This window comes from Vidua chalybeata, chromosome Z (genome assembly GCF_026979565.1).
Source record: "Vidua chalybeata isolate OUT-0048 chromosome Z, bVidCha1 merged haplotype, whole genome shotgun sequence".
NCBI lineage: Eukaryota > Metazoa > Chordata > Aves > Passeriformes > Viduidae > Vidua > Vidua chalybeata.
The window spans coordinates 21,623,334-21,646,744 of NC_071570.1; the positions used below are offsets into that span (position 1 = coordinate 21,623,334).

The following is a 23,411-nucleotide window of genomic DNA, read 5'->3' on the forward strand; positions in this document are numbered from 1 at the left end:
GTATCCCATCCAGTCTCACACGTTTGTGCATGTCTAAGTGGTGTAATAGGTTGCTGACCATTTTTTTTCCAGGATCAGGGGGACTTAATCCCCGATCTTTGTCTACCAGCTCAGGGGTCTGGATACCCACACAACAGTTGATATTGCTATTAAAAATTTAGGCAAAGAAGGCATTAATTACCTCAGCCTTTACCTCATCAGTTGTCACTGTGTTTCCCTCTTCATCCAATAAATAATGGAATAATAACTAGATAGATAAGCCTAATTTTCTGCACTCCATTTATTTAGATGGAAAATCTTACCTATCTATTTAATATTCATAATAATTAAAATGAAACATGAGAGGAAAAAACCCCACTGCCAAGTGCTAACATATAAAATTAATTTATTGTAATTAATTTTTAATTTACATTGGGAAGGTAAAGTTATTAAGAAATGGCAAAATTTGTGGCACTTGTAGACGCTGCAATTCCACATCATTGATCTGAAAAGAACTGGAGAGGATTTAAGGCTTATTTTTTCTTGCAGGGCTATAGTTTATCTGTGAAGTTTGCAGTTTTCTGTGAAGCTATTTGAGCAAAACATCTGCGATCTGTTTCTATTAGGAACTCATATCTTCTATGCTATAATCCTTTTCACAGACTGGAGTATTACAATTACTATTAAAAATACAGTACATCAAATGATGTTATTTTTCCCTATTATTATCCTTAATATCCCTAGACACAAGTCAGGCCATTATTCTACTCAGCATACAACCAAATATAAAGGAGAAAAATCTTACCTCAGTAGATTTGTCTTACTCTGTTACACTTGCTAACTAACATGGTCTTAATATGTAAACAGTCACAGTGAAATCAAGGTACAGTTTTTTGTTAGTAAAAGCAGAATCTCACTTAAATTAGCTTCAATTAGGGCTACCATGTCATTAAAATCTCACTGAGTTTAACTTAGGTGTTTAGATCCTCCAGGAATATTTATCCATCTCTCAGCTGGCAACACACCATCAAATAATAAGTAATAAAATTTTTTTTAAGATGAACATAGAGAAACTACAGAAAGGCTATACATTCAGGATATCAAACCCTTTGTTGGGTTTGTTGTTCTTTCACATTCAAATGTATGAGTTTTATTTTATGTAAGTCTGTAAGGACTAGATAGGGTGGTACTCCAAAGGAGGCAACTGAGGGAAGGGGGTAGGGCTGATGTGGTTATGTGTTGGACTCCTTTTACTGAGAAATCTGCTGTTTCTCTCATAAAATGAGGCATTTCTCAACATTGCCTCCAGATAAAACAAGGGATAGAGTGGTGAATGTACTTTCAGTACAAGTGCATCAAGGTAGATTATTTGACATAGTTGTTATTCTTATTATTTATTTCTTTAGATTATGAAAGCATCTACAGTTTGCTTGGAGCTTTCCAGGCAGACCAACTACTTCCAGTGGGAGAGGAAAACAATTTTGGAATGAATCCATAATGTACAGAAGTGTTAGAGAAAAAAAAAAATCTAAATTACATTGGCATATCTGGACAGTTTTCATTCACATTGGAGAGGTGAATGAGACACTCCTACAAAATTTTGGATTGCCATAAATTTTAGTACTTTAGAAGATTTCTAAACAGCCACATTCCAAAACTGCTATCAATCATATATTTTGTATAAGGAAAGACCTGATCAGATACAGATATCAAAATAATTTGGAACCTAAGTCCTTGGGACTTAGGAATTTCAAATTAGGAAATTTGAATTTCTAACCACAATTTTAAATTACTCCCAATACAGATTAGGTATATGTTTTTGAGAAAAAAAAATATAAGAAAGCAATATTTTATCTTTGGTGATATTTATAGAATCATTTTGGTACAAATACATTGTACTTGTCATAAAATTTTCAATTCAGCATGAGGATGTTATAAAATTTCAGTCTAAACTACCAGCACAGGAAATGTCTTGCTTTCCTTTCGTTTTTAATTGTCTACATTCTTCAATAACGTAAGGAGATCTAAAGAGCTCTAACCTAAAGAGTTTCCTATCTTACCTTGTTCAGAAAGGATCAAATTTTTTTTCTGGCTTCCCTTCTCATTGGATGAAGTAACTCCATAGATAACTTTCACACTTTGCCTTGACATTTGGAATAGCCCACAGTTCTGTATCTGAGACCAAGATCCCAGGTCCGTGTGTGTTATCCAAAAATGTGTATGTGTTAGATAAGCCCATATGCCAGTGAGTGGGTCACAGCAGTGCCAAGTTCTCTTTGAGTAAACATGAAAATGCCCAATCTCTCAGTAGGATTTCATTTTCAATTCTCTTATTCTTCCATAACTGGAATAGCTGAAGAAAAGTCTATCACATTCTTACCTTTCTACAAGTTGCCTGTGAAATACAGAAGATCATTAACCTGGTACACAAATTTTAGAGGTCTCTATGCCACATAGGAGAGTTAAGGTAAAGAAGGGGTAATAATTAAGCCTCACAAAAGGTTTCATCACATAAGGCAGACCGGTTGTGCAGAGGAAAATTAACTGAAATTAAGTAGCTTGAGTGGATTCTAAGAGATCCAAGGCCCAGGCAGACTTCAATCTGCCAATCAGCCAGAGAAATAAATTGAGTCATGCATCAAAAGTGACTGTTTTTTTTATCTTCATCCAACTATAAAATGTGTCACACTTATAAGTAATTTTTGTAATTGGGTGCCAATCAAACAATTATCTCATTATATCTTATGAACTAAATAAGATGCTTTTAAATACAAGAAAAATAAATAGAGTCATTACAGCTCTAAGTTAAAGACTTTTTTTTTCTAATTAGATAAGTGCTCACTTATTCCCTGAGTTGCTAAGGAATTGCCACAAACTTATTTCCATGATAAAGAAGAAAAAGCATTAAACATGTTCAGAGGAAAAGGGTGCAAACAAAAAAAAAAAGGTGGAAAAAGTGATGTCTGGATTTAGTTACCTGCTTTGCAAGACAACAGAAATTTTTTGCACATTTTGTCCGCTCAGCATCTGTTTATGAGAATCATGAGAATGCTGAAGGAAGTACTGTGCTTTGTCTCCAAAAGACAGACTAAAATGCTTTCTCATAGTGAGCCATCATACATATAGCTCTTCTTATGCACGTTTCTCACATAGAGGATTTAGGCACCTAAGAGAGGTACAGCTCCTGATGAAAACAGCACTTCTCTGATATCCCATTTTGCTTTGAAACCTGGAGGAACCCAGAATCTGCTTAGCTAGGAGATGAAGTTGAAAATTCTTCTCTTCACAAGAGTTATCCCTTTCCCCCCCACCCTGGATTTTAGATCATAGCTTTTGTGACATCTTATTGTATTTGACATTTTTAGATCAAGACCTGCAAATTATGTTTCCCCTGTTCTTGCTGTAGGTGACTTTTAAACGTCACTCAGAAGTGGTGCTTCTGCTATGAGGCTGTGGAGATCCTAAGACTCCTTGTTAAAGTTCAGTCTTTGTTGCAGAAAAAGATAAACTGTTTTTATTCCAGAATAATTGATCAAGTTTTAAAGAACATAAAATAGTCTGGAATAAAAGTGGCATAATTTTGCAATATTATATATGCATTTGCAATTGTTTTAGAATAGCTGTTGCAGAATTATATATTTCTCTAGAGATCGTCTTGTAAATTTGTCTTTGTAATTTCATGCTCTGGCCTAGCTCTGGCTCTGTGAAAATGAAATTTTAAAGTAACAGTAATTTTCATGTACTAAGGCATTCTTGATAAATTTTCATGAATACTGAATTCCTACTGAATAAGGGTCATCTTTACTTTTTTCTGTTTTCCATGTCAGAATTTAAAGTAGGTATTTTTTTAAATCTCTTTGATAAGTCTTAACAACCACTGTTACTTATTACTTCCTTTTTCTATAAAGGGATATCTTAATAACATAGATTAGTATGTAAAAGAGTGTTCTGTATTATTAAATAAAAATGAGAAGTTTGTAAAGTCACAGACAATTAATTCAATGTGGACCTAAAGTGCCACTCATTTCTTAAAGAAATTTCTGTGACAATTATGTGTCACATTCTCACTTCATGTAGATTATAGTCTGTATACTAGCAGATTTGCTCTTTAATTTGTAACTTTGTTCTTGTTTATTGTGGGTATGTGAAACTACTGTTCCAAATTGGTAAATAAATGTATGTGTCATAAATGTTTCTAAAAGCCTTTATCATAAAACCCTGACAACAACAAAATCCTAATTTAATGCACTAATGACAAGCCTAAAACATCCACTTGATTAATTGTGATAAAGGAATATAATTAACAGGTTTAATGTCTGTTAAGATGTAGATGATTTCCGACCTTGCTCTCTTAGTTTGGAAATAAAATTTTTTAATGGGTACAATTTTAACTGTGTTTTGCATGTGGTGGTTTTGAGGGTTTTCTTTTCTTCGAGTTTTCAGGTGTTTTTATCTTTTTTTTTTTTTTTTTTTTAAAAGAGATACTGTATTTAAAAGAATTTGAAAGCATGTTTCAGCATGGTATTTCTTTTGACTTTTTAGCATGTCACAGGACCTGTTGTAATTTAGCTGTATTTTGTCTTTAAGTTTTTGTGTTGTCATGACATGTGTTGATTGGTGTGGGAGTGTGTCATCAAATAAGTGTATTTTCTTATTTGTAACTACAAAAAGTGAGTTTAGCTCTATTTTAACTGGGATCTTTTGAGTCAAGTTCCACACCTGCTCAATTGAAGCCTCATGCTTTTGCATGAGGTGTGATGACATCTTAGGATGTTTATTCATAGCATATTCTGTTATGATTCACAGACTGATTACATAACAAAAGCCCTCCAGCAGTTCTTTTAAAAAAAAAACTACTTCTACCGTATCAGTAGAGCCCATTTTATGTATTTAAAGTATCAGAATAGAACAAATGCAATTACTTTGTAAATTAGCTGCCAAATATTGTTTGAGGAAAGTTATTCAAAATGTAATTGCTGAAAATGAGACGTAGAGGAAGGGTTTAAAGGCATTTAAAATTTGTCAGTTTCCGAATTTGTAAGTAGTTCCTCCTTTTGCTTTAGAAAAATTTACCTTTAAATTTCTTATTTGAACAAATTGTTTAATGTAAAATCTCCCCTTGGAAATGTCAAGTGTCATATAGAGAAGTGTATAAATAAAAACAATAAAAAAAAAGAATGGGTGTTTAGCATCTTTAGAAAAATACTCCTTCACAGTAAGTTAATTATTATGATTTGTATTCAAGATGCTCGTGATTTAGTCAGGTTCACTGTGTGATGAGTGAGTCTCATACTCGCTGCATTTATGACCTGTATATTTACAGTAGGGTAATTGCACCTTTAGATATCTTAGTTGAGTTACCAGACGCTGTTTTGTGCATGTCTGAAGTGCCTGTATGTACAAGATGATTGATTATGATGGTCTACTGCTGTTACTAATTTGTTTCCCATTTCCAATTGGCTTTTACTTTTTACAGCTTTGAGCAGTAATTCAGTCCCCTACGCCTCCCTGATTGGCTCTGTGTCCTCCCTCTCTAGCCAAACTACCACTCAGTCCTTATATGATAATAACTCTCTCCCACGATTCGCTCGAAAAGGTCTAAACATCTTTGTCTCTATTATTTTCTCTGTTCAAGCACTGTTTTAGATGTACATCAGTCCACCTCCATTTCTGGATCAATCTAGAGTTCTCTTGTGCCTTTTCACCCACATATTTTCCATAGGGGTGCTTGATCTGGATCAATGCATCTAATTATTAGATGACTGTCACCCACACTCATTTTGAGAGTAGTCAAGCCCTAAGTAAAATTTGTAAGAAAATGGGAGAGAAGCAGAGCTGCAGCAAACAAATTCGTACTTAGAGACTAATTTTTTTAATTGAAATTTTTAAGGAATCTCCCCACTGATCTGAATATTCTGCTGAATAGTTGACTGGCAACTTGCCTTAATGTCTTACCATCACAGATGTGTTGTGAAGATTCCCTAAAACATATATATAGGGTCAGAAGAATTAGGGCCAGCGCTACTGGACATTATTTTGGAGTCTATTACGATGCTTGAAATGTCAAAGAATCCAAAATAAAACAGGAATTGAAAACAAAATTAGAAGAATTAAAATAATTAAAGCACATACTATAGGTGACTGTGTTGTAGCCACATGGTCATTTTCAGCTATGTTTAAAGGAAATACAAGTCAACTGTCTTAGGCATGCTCTTGAAAGTTACGGTGACAAAGTAAACTGCATTGTGCAACATACCTTCCAGCTTGAGCCCCCTTGAGTCATCAGTGTTTCCCTTCGTAATTTCAAGAGATCCTGGGGTTCACTAGCTTAACTTTTTCTTGCCAGCTCTGATTTCTTCCTTAAGTTATTGAAACCTCACTTTCATTTTAGGTGTGATAGTCTAAAATATGAAGAGAAGAATGTAAGCATTTTGGAGAAAGCTCACAAAGAATAATAGCTTGAAATAAATATGTGCACAAAATTTTGCCTGTCAAATCTTAAGCTGGCAGATGGTTCTAGCTGACCCCACATCTTTTCTATCTTTCTTTTTTTTCTTTTTTTTTTTTTTTTTTTTTGCCTTGCTGTCCCTGTACCCCCTTACATACCCATCTGTACTTCCAACTGCAAGCTCTTCTTTTTCACTTAGTATCTTCATCAGTGGACAAAGATGTTTACACCTGAAGTAGATTGTAGGTACTTTTAGAGGTTGATAAATGGGGTTAAAGATTAAGCATATTTTAAGGTACTAGTGCAGTCAGCATGTGAGTCCAGCCAAAATGTACAACCCCTGCCTCTACAATCTGCTACTAGTGAAAACATTTTTGGAGTTCTAATTGTCTTACGTCCAATGTTGTCTTCAGTGACTGTTGTCTTAAAGCAGTGATGCATGTTGTTCTAGTCATTCATAGCTGCATGTCAGTCACCTCAGAATTCTATAAAATACTTAAGTATTTCTAATTTAGAGTACACAGTCTTCTATACCTTGATGCATTATTATTATTATTATTATTATTATTATTATTATTATTATTATTATTATTATTATTCAATATTTCAATTTCATTATTTTATGCTTTATTTTATAAGTTAGTTTTATGTTGGTTTAGGTTTTTTTTTACCATTTCCTTTGCAGGTTCAGGTGTCTCTGGTTACATTGGTAACCTTCATTATTCAAGTTTGTTTTTCTTGATTACACATAAGTCACTTTGTTTTCTGTCAAAATACTATTGTGTCCTCTTTAGGGCTCTTTCAGTGTCTGTTTCTCAGTTCACATTTCCTCATCTAATTCAAGAGAGTTTTCATTTCATGCTTTTCAGTAGAAGGAGTTTGAAATGACATTAAGAGTCATTATTCAAACCATAGGTCAACATCAGGTCTAACTGTTTCATTTTTCCATGCCTAGCTAAACTCATTGACACACATGACACTAGCTCTTTCCTCTACACTAGGAATGTTAGCTTTGGGAATACGTTTGGTGACTTCTTTTAATTTGGCTTCAGAGCTCATCTATGCAGAGCATGTCCTGCTTTAAGTAACCAAACTATTTGCCTGCTTCTCTCACATATGACATCTTTACACATTTATACACATTCTAACTACTGCATTTTCTAAATTTTAAAGCAATGCCATCACTGTAGTTTACTTAAATTTTTTTTTCTTCTTTCTTGTTCAACAGGTATGGCCAGTCATCCCCCAATACCTATCTTGGAACTTGCAGATCACATTGAAAGATTGAAAGCAAATGACAATTTGAAGTTCTCACAGGAATATGAGGTAATTTCCCCCACTTCTTTACTATTCAAATTTTAAATGTCATGCTTGCTGTTTCCAAGACTTCTTTCTGATATGGTGCCCAGTTTGTATGATATTAAAACAATGATAAAAAATTGGTGTAAAAGGACTACATTGGTGGGGTGGCTCCTTCGCTCGTAAAATCCTGTTCTCTTTTTATAACGATCCATGTCAGGTGGATTCCATGGACACATACTTGAAGTAATGTGTGAATGATACAGCATAGGCTTGTTTTAATATACACTGACATATCTCTTTCCTTCAGTTTAAAGATCCTTAGATTATTTTAAAAATCTCCTGTATAATGTTGACAGAACACATACAGCAAAAGCTCCAAAGAAGGTTCAGTCCTCTGCTTTAGTTTTTTAGATGAGATAAAAGGGTTTGCAAGTGCTTGTTGTCTCTTCTAGTGTAGCAGTTTCAGGACATTGTATTTTCCTCCTGTCAACAATACCACTTTGATGAATTGTGAATGACAGTCTAGAAGAGCATGAAAGAATTTAACTGGAAGACAGTAATCATTTACCAGCCACCTTGTCAGTAACCCATGGAGTATATAGGTATTGCTATAGCGGAGGGTAACAGCCTCTCAGGTCAGTAATTTGTGGCAAAAGGGACATAGGGAGCCATCCATTAAACCTGGTAAAGTATAGCAGTTACTTTAATGCCAAAACATTGTCCATGTCAAACATATGTGGATCAAGTATACACTGAACCATCAATAAAGAAGTGCTTCTATAGATCAGCTATAGGTGATCATGTCAGTGATGCAAGGATTAACAGCCCCCAGAGAGATCACTGACACTATTTTCTTTATGGTCTGTTGTGTCATTAATCCTTGCTTAAAATCCTTCAACACTTTTTCAGGATGGTGGAGTAAAAGCCTGAGTTGCTCTTATTTTTTTGGGACCTCACATTAGTTGCATTTGAATGTTCGTTTATTGCACTGGCAGTGCAATAAAAAACACTCAAGATGACTTTCATATTTTAATTTCATAGTAACATGTTACTGCAGGGTACATGGAAACCCTATATATTTCCATTGTATTTTAAAAGTCTTGACAGAAGATGTTAAAAATTGATACTAAGTACTATGATGAAGAACTGCAATTGCTTATTTTTTAATTGAATGTAGTATTCAGAAAGTCTTTAAGACTACTTTAAGAAATAATCTCATTAGATATTAAAAGGAAAATACAGTTTCAACAATTCCTGGAAATAAATTTGTTGAAGAGCAACTTAGGATTGCTGTTTACTGTTTCTGTCACACAAAAAAATGTGGGAGAATCTCCTTATTTTTCTATGTGTAAACCCCATGTTCTTAAGTATGGATATTGTAGAATATAAATAACCAGGCAGAAATTTATGTTGCAGAATGTTCACCATAATAAAAGATAATATTTGGTACAAATTTTAAAACCATTTCCTGTTGTATTATGGGCAAATTAATTGTTTTTTTTCAGTGTAGAAAATCCCAAGCCATTTACAAATCATATAATATAGTATAGTTTCTATACAAATAAACAATTCAGCTGTACAACATCTTGAACATGGTGGGGACATGACATGGTTTTCTTATGCTGTAATAGAAATTAAAAGTTTTGATGTTTTGTATTATCTCTTTCTTAATTAAGTAATTAAAATAATCTTGAGAGTGTAATTTTAATAATTTATAGCCAATATTGAAAGATGCATTAAATTATTTAGTTCTTAATATCTTCTGACCCCACAGAAGTTTCTCTAGTCTGCGTAAACAGGACAACTTTCACATTCTGTCTTTCCTTCATTTGTTTGGGGCTCTTTTCCTCTTTTTTTTAATCTTTATAAAACATACCATCTGGAGCAGAATGGTCAGACATTGAAGATTAGAATATGGGCAACTCTGGGTCAACATCAAACTTCATTCATATTGCTTTGCCCAAGAAGGTTCAACATTTATCTTTGAAATTACAGCTTTAGAGATACCACTTCATTTCCATCTAGTCCAAGATTCATCCATTTTGAAATAGAATTAGTGAAAAGCACTGCTGTTTGGTTTCAAGGTCTAGGCTAGGCAGTGGACTAAAGCTGTAGTTTGATGATCACTGTAAGTCATCTCTGTGTCTTGGCTGTGCATTCCTGTTGTCTCTCTTGTGCCAGTCCTGGCACTAGCAGATGTGCAGCTGTTCAAGGATTATCTCAGGAAATAGATTCAGCTGAAAACTAATTGTTTTATTTTTCTTTGCTGTTCTCAATTGGATCTGTTCCCTGAACTAGCTCACCACATGCCTGCTTAAGCTCTAGTGCCAGCAACAGAAGTGGTGGGTATATTTGTGGTTAGGGATTGGGACCTTCTACTTCAGCAGCAGTTCTTACTAATATCCTTTAAACAATCTTTTTAAATCTGACTGCAAGGCAGAAAGAGGTACAGATGGTAACAGTTCAGTCATTACCACTTCAGATAACACTAGAGCTGGTGAGACAGAAGGAAAAAGAGATACTTTCCATATTCAAAAGTTCAAGGTGTAACACACAGCACAAAACTACTAACCTTTATTGATACCAGCAAAGTTGCCCAATTAATTGCTGTTTAGGTAAGCAAAGAGTTTTCATCAGTTACCACTGATGATTTTGGTTTGGTTTTTTTTTTCATTTAAGTTTTTTTTTTTTAATAATGTCCTTTCCTCACTGGCAGTCAGTTACTTTATTTTAGTTTTTATGGAATTGTTTGCATTGCATGGATGAAATTCTTCAAAGATGCATTGATTGTATATAGTAAGTGATAACTTTGTGATACCATAAAGTAAAATATATGTTGATGGTTTTCTGATCGACTCTGACTTCTCTTCCTCCTATCCGGAAATTAGTTCTATTTCAAAAGAATGTTTAAATTATTTTTTTAGCACAACCTACTTCAGTTGCCACTTCAAAAGAATTACTAGTTTCAACACACAAATACAACTTTTCATTTCTAAGGAACACCTGAATATGTGTTCCCCTTCCATCATTGCTCATGTTCCATCTAATTACTTTTGATCAGAATTTCTGATCAAAAGTCAACACAAGTTTGATTTATTCCTTTTGGGAGAATATCACTTCTTTCCTGTTTTCACTTTCTCCTCAGACAGACAAACCTTCCTGTCTCTTCAAATCAGTGTATTCTCCTGTGTAGAACAGCTTCTAGATATATAATGTTTTCTAAGGCTCAGTGCCATCAACTGCACAAGTTCCTACTTCTACAAGTTTTCAGACACTATTCCTTAGTGTCTTCTTCAGGGCATCTCCTATCCCAGCTCTTACAGCATCTCAGCAGAACAATAGATTTCTTCCATTGTACTTCTCTCACAAATTTACCTTGAATACCATCTTTTACGGGACAACAGGGGCCAAGCCTCAAGGATTATTACTGTGGCAAGATTCAAATGAACTTACAATTCATATGTTGTATAAAGTGTTAATACAAGATAGTGCTATGACTCCTAAAAGAAGTTCATTTCTACTTCAAAATAAATTTTTCATAATCCTTCATTAGTTTTTTGTTAGCTCGCAATCCCCAAGCCTAAACAAATGTTGATTTACTCTGTTGATATCAAATATCATAGAATTAATGTCATACAGTTATTACTTTCTGTTCTCCAGTTTAAAGGCAGGATTGACCTCAGCTGATTATTGGGAAGCTTTTGATGACTTTAGCAATTTCAGTGGGATTTTTATATAATGTAAGGGTCCATATGGACTTGACAGCTGCTAAGCAAAAATCTGTGTTTATAGGATACTGAACTTTATATTGTATCTTCTTCTTATCTGAGATTTCAGAATTTAAAAATAAAAAGTGGTCATGGAGATAAACTGAATAAAACCAGTAATGTTCTGCCTATTCTATGATGTATTTGTAAAGTAATTTCCTCCTATAATGTAGAACAGAAAATATATTCCTCCAAAGTAGATTTCTGAGACTTGTAATAATTTAACATTTTTTTCTGAGGTTTGTGCATAAGACTTTGCACCCTTAAGGAAATGGATTGACATTCATACTGTTTTTTACAAGAGAATCTTTCACTACAAAACAAGATTTACACTATCAGACTCTGCATGATTTACTGTGAATGTGTATATAAGCACTGGTTAACAAATGTTACAAGAAGTTGTATATAATTTAGTGTTTTCTCTAAACAGATTTCTTTCTGTAAAATTCTGTAAATTTCTTTCTGTAAATCCAGTCTTTCACTTTAAAACTGAGTATTGGAAAACATGAAGATGCATTTTGACTTTTTTTTATTGTAGCTTTTCAGAATCAGTTGGTTAAATTTGTAATGGGAGCACACTTTACTGACCAGGTTCTATTTCTCTTTTTGTATCTCAAGCTGCAACAACATAAACATTGGATACTAAAACACAGTAAATATTATATAGTAGAACCACATATAAAACTTATTATCAATATAATACATTTTAGAAGTCCAGGAAGAACAGATAATCCACTGAATTAATCTCTATCGAAGAAACAGCTGCACTTAACTGTTACATCATTGTAGATAATAGTGACTCATGTGGAAAAATCATTTTTTTTCCCGGCAAAAATAGTGTTTTGTTCTTTTTCCTTATAATGGTTTCCTCTTTCTAATATTACAAACATAATTTATTGGGATTTTCTAACTTTACTTTCATAGGATGTGCTCCATTTATTGAGAAACAATTAGTGTAGTCAGTGAACAGTGAAAAGATGTCTTCCTATTAGTATCACATATACTTGCATTCACCTAGGTTTTTTTGTGCTTAGTTCCACATAGGGTAGTATCCGAGCCAGCAGTATAGTTATGGTATAGAATTTTAAAGACATAGTGCAGGAATTTGAAATTCTGCTAGTCAAGATTTAGATTGGAGTATTATCTCCTTCCTTTGTGTTGTGAATGCTTCATTGGGATAACAGCATTAGTTTATGTTTATATAATTAATCAAATAAAAGAAAGCTGCTGTTGCATATTAGGATACAGTGTTTTGGTCTGATACTTAATGGTTTTTTGCCAAGGAATTTCACAGACACAGTTTAGTTGGTCAAATAACTGCATGAAAGGAGGGTATAGCCAGGTGGGGTTTGGCCTCTTCTCGTGAGCAACAAGTGACAGGACAAGAGGAAATGGCCTCAAGCTGTGCCAGGGGAGGTTCAGCTTGGACATCAGGAGGAATTTTTAACTGAAAGCGTTGGAACGGAGGGAGGTGGTGGATTCACTGTGACTCAAAGTTCAAGAAACAACTGGGTGCAACATTTAGTGCTATGATTGGAGTGCTGGTGGTTGGTCAAAGGTTGGACTCAATGACCTTGGAGATCTTTTCCAACATTAATAATTCAATGATTCTATACTGTAACAAATATCAGTTTTATTTTGCCTGCTATTTAAATAGCAATGATATGTCTAGAAAGAGAAAAGTAGTGTTCTTGAAGCAAGAAAAATTATTCAAGGACAAACTAACTAGGTCATTCTAGATAAAATTAACTTTTGCAGGAGCTCTTTAGAAATACTAATTTGCAATAATTTTAGGGGATTATAGAGAAAAATCAATTAAGAATTGACACCTTTACTATTGCATTGAAATAAAAAATGTGGACAGTGCTTTAAAAATATGACGAAATGTTTAAAATTTAGAGTACCATAGTGTCTCATGTGAGACAATTACAAAGTTTAGTTTATAAGACCTGCTGCATTTCATACACTATGTAAAACAAACCAGCAGGATGCTTTAACCACAAAAATATTTAAACAAAGTAAGTTTTTTCATTATTCAGGTATTTGTCTCCTCCTGATATTTATTTTCCACCTGAAGTTGACTGCAATCCCCATTTTTCAACACAAAATTATTTCCATTACAACAGCTATGACTTCAGGGTCAAACTATTTTAATTGCAGGTAGGTTATATTGAAACTGGTGAAAAAGAAATAAAAACCATAATTATTAATTTTAAAAAACTAGGGATTTTATAGCTTTTTGAAATAAAGAATCTCCTTCAAGGATGTTTTGAAATAATGTTTATTTTCCTCTTTAAATTTTCTTTAGTTGTATGCTTATATAGCTTGTTTGATTCCACTGGAATCGGGTTTTGCATAATTTCATTTAGTTATAGGAATATTGGCTTGATATTGTGAAGAAAATACCATTTTTTTTTTCTTGAGGGAAATTTTAAAAAGCTTTTGGAAAACATTTTTGTATTTCTTGCTACTTGAACAGTTAGGTCTCTTCCATATGAAACTTAAAAGAAAATGTCTCATCTGCATTTTTAACTGGTTTTAGGACAAGGATGCAAACTCATATTCAAGTTTAAAAGAAGTCTTAGTCATATGTGGCAGTTTCCCCCCATATTCTTGAAAATTATACCCTTTGCAGTGTAATGGGAAAGTCTCTGTCTTAATTAAAAAAAAAAATCATTCCAGTTGACAAATTGCCATGATCATGAATTAATGTTCATGCATCTAGCATTCGCATTTTGGTAATGCAGTATGTAAATCTCATTTTATTAGCAAGTCTCCTGCATAATACAATGGCACTCTATTACAGATTCAGCAGCTATGGTATGAAATTCTCCTCACATTAGTAAAAGAGGGTCAAACTCTTCATTTCTCTGCATAGCTGTGTACCTTCACCAGTTGTTCTGAGTCTGTTTGCATTGACAGGCTCTCCAATTTTTTTTTTCATTCTACTTTGCCTACCTGGTCCTAGGTTTCTCTGTGAAGCAGTGGTCTTTACTGATTTAATTAAAGCCACAAACAGTGCATCTACCATGCTTGAAAATGCTTTACAGGACATGCTTCCTTCCCTTCCTTGTGAAATTTGTGCAGTATGTATCAATCCCCACATTCAGCAGAAACCTAAAACTCCTGGCTTCTAATTTGCTGCCATAGTGACCCTTAGAAGAGCCTTGTTCCAGAGCACGCAGGTACATGCCAGTTCACCCCAAGAGGGGTGACATTTTGTCATACTTCTTCCTTCCTTAGTGCTGAACCAGAATCTAGTTCTGGAAGACTCACATCAGGGAACATTTAACTCTTGTTTAAGTGGTGTAAAGGAAAACTGTGCAGTGAGTGAGCAGGTACGTCGTTTACCGGAGAGGGATTGTTTGAAATTCTTCTGGTTTGGTTGCCACCAGAACATTTTGGTCACCATGATTATTAGTCAATGGATTATTTTATGGATGGTGCATTGTGATAGTAAATATTGCTCCAGTCTTTTCCCACTAACTGATCATACTTGTTTAAGCAGCCAGCCATTTAGAACACACTAGCTGAAAGATTTGTCAAAGCATGAGAGGCAAATAACAGTATTACAAATATTTTTGTTTCTTTTGTACAAAACACCCATACTACACAGTTACGCTGTGAAGAAATCCCCTTCTTTATTAATGATAGCTTTATTAAAGGCAAGCCTTCAGAATGAAAATACAAGAAATCCTATTAAAGTGCCATCCATTAAACCATTAAAGCACTCATTAAAACTGTTAGCAGAGACTTGTTATTCATGAGTTATTGGTCTTTCACACTTCTGAAATGTGTCTGCCAGTACCACTCAACTCTTTGTTCCAGTGTGGCTCTTAAATCTGAGGAAATACAGCTTAGCTTTCTTTTGACAAAATGGTGCTTTATGGGAGGATGTTATGGCCACAAAGTGGTTCAGATTGGTGAGGAAAATAGGAAAGATTAAAGTTCAATCCATTTGCCTGTTTCTGATAATTTATGTTAACTATGTCTGCATGTGGACCTAAATTTTAATCACTAAACGACACCATCTGGGCATACATCATACAATGTGTATGTTTAGGTTTTTTCTTTATATTGAAGAGTAGCTTTAGAATACTTAAATACTAAGGAGTGAAAAGCGGAAGAACAATACTGAATACTGAACAGTTGAAGCTAAGCTTTAAATTTAAAGTTTTCTTTCTGTAAATTCACATGAAAAATAGGTATAATACAGAGCTGAAGCTGTTTCTCATAATGGATAAAAATCTCAGACTGTCATTTTCAATGTATATGCAAAATCGTCTTTGTATATGCAAAAGTGCAGTTTAAACTTGCTGTTTGCAAGCATTTTTATCGTTTTTTACATCCTCTTTTGCTTTTTATGATTTAAAGCCAAAGTCCTTCAATCCAGGCTCAAAAATAGCAACAGGTTAGACAGCCAGTTTATTCAGTTATTTTCTAGTTTCCTTATGTGAAGAGAAAGTGTACCTGACATCTTACATTGTGAAGTAATTTCCAGAATATTTTGGCAGTGTAGGTAAAAACCTAAAAGATAAAACAGATGGTTTGCTTCAGTTATGTGTCTCGAACAATGCAGAGTAGTCTGCTTCATTCTAGGGCAGTGGACTGTGGTTTAGATAGCATGTTTCCATATATGTCTCTTAAGAAGTACTGTCTGGATAGTCAGATATGTTACAGATGTGCGTTATTCCTGGTCAAATTACCAATTTTAATTTAAAAATTAATGCACAAATATATAGTTAGCATCTTCTGTACTATGTTTATCTTCTAAATTACTACTAGAATTCTGAGATAAATCCATAAAAAATATTCTCCAAAGTTCTGAAAACTTGACCTGTAAATAACCTGTGGAAGTTTTCTTATTCACCCCTATTAGCTCAAAATGGAAAAGAGGGGAGATTTGTGCTGAGAGAAGTCATTATGTAAATTTTATTACTTTTCAAGTCATATGACGTAAGTGAATTGCTGGCCTGCTGATAAAGAGGTATATTATGTCTTAAATATAGTATATATCTATATATTACTCTACTCTTCCCAGTGCTGATGGAAATGCACTCCAAATTCTTTCTCTACACCTTTGATGAAATAAATAGCACTTAGAAGTAAAGATAAAATACTTATGCTTTTAAGTTGCACAGTGCATACACGCTTCAAAATTCTACCAGCCATCCTTCTCAGAACATGGGAAACATTACTAGAATGAAACTAAATTGTAAAAAGGAATAAAAATTTACAGAGTGAAATTAGAGAGTAAAATTGTACCATTTGCTTTATTGATGATTAAGAATTTCACTTTGTAGTCAGAAAAAGTAATATTTTTGTTGGAGAATGGTAAAGCGCTACTCTTGGATCACATCACTAAGTTTATAGCTAAGCACAGCACAGAAGTGATGTCTGCCTTTGCATGTGGAAGAATACTAGTTGGGGGATAATTCACTGTCCCTTTATAGGCAAACAAAATACAATATGGCTCCCAAAAAAATCCATCACCGGTTTTGCAAATCTCTTAGTCTATTTGGATACTAACTTAATAAGCTGCTAATACTACTGACATTTTAAGATATGTTGATCATAGTCGCTCAGATTTCTAAGATAGTGAACCCAAATAGTTTGGTGTCAAAAATTGTGTAGAAGCTTAAAAAAATCAGGTTCTTTCAGACCTGCATTTAAGAGTGCCTTTTGAACTGTTAGAAACACATATAGTGATACAATTCATGTATCACATATAGTGATAAAATTAGGGTGAAAGCCAACAAGGCTGAGGTCCTACTGCGAGTCTGTTATGGTCTGCCCAAACAGGAAGAAGCAGTGGACAATTCATTCTATAAACAGCTAGAGAATGTTTCTGGATCATCAGCCCTAGTTCTTGTTGGCAATTTCAACTTGCCGCACATTTGTTGGGAACTCAATACAGCTGAACAGAGGCAGTCTAGGAAATTTTTAGAGTTTGTGGAGGACAACTTTTTGTCACAGCTGATGGGTGGGCCCACTAGGGGAGGGACTATGTTAGATATGTTATTTGCAAATAGAGATGGGCTGGTGGGAGATGTGGTGGTTGGAGGCCACTTGGGGAATAGTGATAATGAAATTATAAAATTCTCAATATTTGGTGAAGTCAAGAGGAAAATTAATAAGACTTTTACACTGGACTTTTGGAGGGCAGACTTTGGCCTATTCATGAGACTTATTCAAGAGTTCCTTGGGAAGTAGTCCTTAAAAATAAAGAAGTTCAGGAAGGGTGGGTATGCCTCAAAGTGGAGATCTTGAGAGTACAGGAACAGACTGTCCCTGTGTGCCAAAAGATGAGTTGACAAGGCAAACGTCCACTCTGGGTGGGAAAGGAGGTTTTGGAGAAACTCAGGAATAAAAAAAAGGATGTATTGTCTTTGGAAGGAGGGTCAGTTTTCTCAGGTAGTATTTAAGAGGACTGCTACAATATGTAGAAAAAAAATAGGGAGGCTAAAGCTCAGTTTGAACTTAAAATGGCAACTTTTGTCACCAAGGATAACTAAAAATATTTTTATAAATATATTAATGGCGAAAGGAAGAGTAAGACTAAACTTTATTCTTTATGAGGCGCAGAAGGGAACTTGGTTGCTGCAGATGAGGAGAATGCAGAGGTGCTTAACACTTTATTTGTCTCAGTTTTTAGTGAGAAGACTTGCCCTCAGGATAACTATCCTCTTGGTTTGCTCAGTGATATCAGGGTCCCCCCATTATCCAAGAGCAGGCAGTCAGAGAACTGCTGAGATGCTTGGATATTCATAAATCCATGGGACCAGATGGAATCCATCCCACAGTGATGAGAGAGCTGGAAGATGAGCTTGTGAAGCCCACTCTCCATCATTTATCAGCAGTCCTGGCTCACTGGTGAGGTTCCAGATGACTGGAAGCTGGCCAGTGTGACACCCATTCATAAAAAGGATGGGAAGGAGAATCCTGGCAATTACAGGCCAGTCAGCCTGACCTCTGTACCCAGTAAGGTTAAGGAACAGTTTATATTGGGTGTCATCACATAGCACTTACAGGATGGCCAGGGTATCAGACCCAGCCAGCATGGGTTTAGGAGGGGTAGGTCATGTTTGACCAACCTGATCTCCTTTTATGACCAGGTGACCTGCCTGGTAGATGCAGGAGAGGTTGTGTATGTTGTCTATTTGGAATTCAGCAAGGCCTTTGACACAGTCTCCCACAGCACACTCCTGGAAAAGCTGGCAGCCCACAGCTTGGACAGGAGCACTCTTTGCTGGGTTCAGAACTGGCTGGATGGCCGGGCCCAGAGAGTGGTGGTGAATGGTGCTGCATCCAGCTGGGGCCAGTCACCAGTGGTGTCCCTCAGGGGTCTGTGCTGGGACCAGTTCTGTTCAATATCTTTATTGATGACATGGATGAGGAGATTGAGTCTTCCATTGTAAATTTGCAGGTGTCACTAAGCTGTGATCATGTGTCGATCTGTTGGAAGGTAGGAGGGCTCTGCAGAGAGACCTGGAACAGTTGGATGGAATGGAAGAGTCTACCAGGCTGAAGCTTAATAAATCCAAGTGTTGAGTCCTGCATTTTGGCCACAATAACGCCCTGCAGCACTATAGGCTGGGGACGGTGTGGCTGGACAGTGCCCAGGCAGAAAGGGACCTGGGGGTATTGGTCACAGCTGACTGGACATGAGCCAGCAGTGTGCCCTGGTGGCCAAGAAGGCCAAGGGCATCCTGGCCTGTGTCAGGAATAGTGTGGCCAGCAGGAGCAGGGAGGTCATTCTTGTCCTGTACTCAGCACTGGTGAGGCCACACCTTGAGTGCTGTGGCCAGTTCTGGGCTCTCAGTTTGGGAAGGACGTTGAGACAATTGAGCACATCCAGAGGAGGACAACAAGGCTGGTGAGGGGCTTGGAACACAAGCCCTGTGAGGAACGACTGAGAGAGCTGGGGTTGTTTAGCCTGGAGAAAAGGAGACTTATCACTCTCTACAACTCCCTGAAAGTTGGTTGTAGTCAGGTGGGGGTTGGTCTCTTTCTCCAGGCAGCAACTGACAGAACAAGTGGACACAGTCTCAAGCTGCGTCAAGGGAAATATTGCTTGGCTATTAGGAAAATAGAGAAAGGGTGATAAAGTACTGGAATGGTCTGCCAGGGAGGTGGTAGAGTTACCATCCCTGTATATGTTTAAAAACAGATCAGATGTGGTACTCAGTGCCATGGTTTAGCTGAGGTGTTGTGGCATGGGTTGGACTCTGTGATCTTGAAGGTCTCTTCCAACCTAGTTATTCTGTGAATTCTGTGAATTCAAATTAATCATATCCAAAGCATAAGTAGAATTTTCATGGCCTTCATTATGATCCCAAGCATTTGATTTCTTCCTCATTCCTCTAAACGGTCCCAGTTCATTTCCTTTTGAGAGAGGAGTTGCCAAGCGCTCTCTCTCAGTTGCTGTAGGTGAAGGGTGAGCCAGAACCTGAGCCATCCCACTCCTCTACTCTCAATAGCTAGGTTATACAGGACTTTATAATGTTTTGTTATAAAAGTTAATTGAGCCTAGGGTATTGGTTAAGAGGATAAGGCATTTGTTTTTCTGAGGTATTTGTTTTCCCAAAGACAAATGCTCCTCTATCAGGCAGCCAGGCAAAATGATTTTTTTTTCAATAATCTCAATAAAGAAGCAATGTCATTCTCAAATTATTAAATAAAATGAATTGTATAGAATATGTAAAGATCCATGAGAATTAAGCAATTTTCAGACTGGCCATATTATCAGTCTAAGGGATGAGTCCTAGTAAAATCACATTAACTAATTTCACACATGCTCATTGTCAGGTAATACCTACTCTAATAGATTACAGGTCATACCCTGCGAAGAGTCAGCAAAGCTGTTGGCTTGATGCTGTAGTGATAGTACGGATCTCCTGACTTGTGCCATGTTGCTGGTCTACCCATGGAAAATGAGCATAGTGTTGGTGAACTGCCCTACCTTGGCTTACCTGTGTCATCTTTTTTTTTTTTTAATAGTTTACCACTAGCTGTCATTGGGACCTGCCAGTTCTTACCAGGATTAAACAGAGGGCATAAACCTGAAGCCATAGTTGTGTATTCATATTGATGAAACAATTTTAAGGTCTCTAATGTTACAGAAAGGGAAAGTAAAATAATAGGTGATTATTCATGCCTTCTCATTATGAGATGACCTTTCATACAGCCACTGCCATAGTAAGCATAAACAGGTACCACCTGTTACCGATTTTGTATTCACTTTGCTGCATAAATCATTCAAACATAGAGATAAAAGTACTAGTCTGAAGTTTCGCTAATGGTGGAGGATGAAGGAGTGTGATTAATGCTTCTGTAATTCCACTGTGGAACAGCAAATAAACAGCAAATCTGGAAACTGTAGTTTTGTTTATGAATAAGATTAGTTATGTTTATGAATAAGATATCATATGCCTGAATTGCTTACTTATTTATGACTCAAGGAAATGAAAAGCAAGTTTCTTTATGTTGTCTATGGATGAAATGCAGCTAGTTTCCTGAGCATCACTAGTACCATAGGTTGGCCTGGCATCAAAATGAAAGAACAGAAATGTTTTTTTTCTTCTGAAAAACTTCATCAGGAACCTTTGGAGTTTATTTAGTAAACAGGACAGGGAAATTTTTTAACATGTATTCTTACTAATAAAAGCAAAAATATTTTTGCCTTCATCCAAGTGTTTTTGAGATTTATGATATTTATTCATTTTCTGTTAATCTAGAACCCCTCACTTTCCAAAACAACTAACAAGATAAAAGGGTGGATAGCTTGCTTTCTCGGAAGAAAAAACCCTGGGTTTTAAAAGCTTGTAGTTTAAATTCCTTATGTAAATTTCAGATGCATAAATACAAAATGGTTAATGTAATATAATCTGTTACAATGTGTCCTGAAGTAATAATTTTCTTTCAAAGGAAATTATTTCCAGAACAAACTATGGGATTTTAGTTTCTAATTATCATAAATAAAACAATTATATAGTCCCTAGCTGAAAGTTTCCTTTTCTTTTTTTTCTCTTTGTCTTTTGAAGTCTATTGATCCTGGTCAGCAGTTCACATGGGAACACTCTAACCTGGAAGTAAACAAACCAAAGAATAGATATGCGAATGTAATTGCATACGACCATTCTCGTGTTCTACTCTCAGCAATAGAAGGTAAGGAGACCTTTAGAATTCAATTAATTAAATCCTAAAATCTAGAATGATTTTACCAATCAATACCTTTATACAGGAATATAAAGAAGTGTTAATTAAAGTACTTCCAGTAAATTTCTATAATGGCAATCCTTTTCTGATGCTTATTGTCAGTAATGTATTAAGAACCTGCACTAAAATGTACATTCATGTGTAACACAGGTCCCTGTGTATATGCCAGTGAGTCATCTGAAGTAAATTAATATTGCTGTTTTCTTATAATAACACTACAAAGCAAATGTAGCAGTAAACAAACATACTTGAATTGAGGCATTTATTGATCAATGAAATTATCAAGATATCTGCTCACTGAGTTTTACTTCACAAAACCTTATTATGGGAAAAAATCAGTTCAACCTCAAGTTCTCTGGGGAAATTTTAAAAACTGTCTCTTAGAACTTTAATTTTAATTTCTAATCTAAATATTAAAGTACAGTTTTTAAACAAATGCCTACATGCAGGCATTTTTGAGAGTATCTCACTAAAGATTGACAATGTGATTTAGTGAGAGCTTTTCATTATATCTTTCTTTGTTACAAAGCTTTCCAAAATCATAAACACTTCAAAGTTTTATCTGAAGCAAACTGTTACAGGTAGTCAGTCCTAGGTGTTGTGTCTGTTTTACCAAGCATCAGGACACATTGGTTTGTGCTCAGAGGATTTTTTTATTATTTCCAATTCTGCCTTACTATTAACTTGCTTCCCAGATTCAAGACAGAGTTTCAGTTTATTCTGTGTTGTTGACAGTCAGGTGTTAATGATGGCTGTAATCAAACAAATCATATATTTAAATGACACAATTTAAATGAAAATAAGAGTTGTCTTTAGTTAGCTACAACAGGACTTGCATACAATACATAAGATAGAGGGACCTGTATTCAAGTCATAACATGGTACAACTTAAACTGCAATTATTTTAATTTATGGTTATAAACAGCTGCTTATCTTTGGCTACTCCAGATGTAAAGACACCGGATTTATAAGTGTAATCTACTTTAATATTAGCTTCTTAGCGAAGAAAAAGGCAATCCCACTGACTGAAGTTTAGATCTTTCCCCATTCATTGCAGCTGCATACCATAGGCTTTGATAATACAGATAAGAGCTTCTCAAATGTATTAGAAAATTTTAATGATTACCTTGAAGAACTTGCATATGGTAATCTGCTTATATTTGTTCTACCTTTGAGGTTCATATAGCAATTCTGACAAGAATTTTTTGCAACATACAATTTTTCATATCGCCTTGTAAAAGGACATGGCTGTGTAGAAACCTGCCTCTACCTTGTAGAACTACCTGTCTCAACACTGAAGAGAGGGTACTCTAATTAGCAATATATGTGATGTAACTCAGTAAATATATCCTGTTCTGTCCCACTGGTCCAGACAAGAGGTCAAAGTACATGGTCTGAATAGGTCAGGAAGAGCAACTGGATAGTGTTTCTGAATGTTAAGTTCTTCAGAACAAAATGCTTAACTCAGAGATAAATCTAACTGGCAAAAAGAAGACTCAAGTTTTTCCTGGGATTTTGTTTGGAAAAAGAGTTGTGTAAAGGAGGAGAGAAGGAGAGAAAAAAAATTAAATGCAAACACATTTATTTGGTAATTTATGTATTAGACAACTGGACTGCCATTTTTCCCTGTATGTAAATGTCCCCTGAAATTTGGTTCCCTTTAAAAAAAAGTGAACATATTTAGAGAAAATTGAAGA

General features: G+C 35.3%; 1 protein-coding gene across 1 annotated transcript in view; it reads left to right on the forward strand.

Moving 5' to 3' along the window:
• Nucleotides 1-23,411, forward strand: part of PTPRD (protein tyrosine phosphatase receptor type D) — a 975,596-nt gene that overhangs the window by 887,446 nt on the left and 64,739 nt on the right. Inside the window, exons 33-35 of the mRNA XM_053932226.1 lie at nucleotides 5,456-5,575; nucleotides 7,656-7,753; nucleotides 21,540-21,663. Of these exons, the coding sequence (XP_053788201.1) occupies nucleotides 5,456-5,575; nucleotides 7,656-7,753; nucleotides 21,540-21,663 (342 nt within the window). The remainder of the gene's footprint in view (nucleotides 1-5,455; nucleotides 5,576-7,655; nucleotides 7,754-21,539; nucleotides 21,664-23,411) is intronic.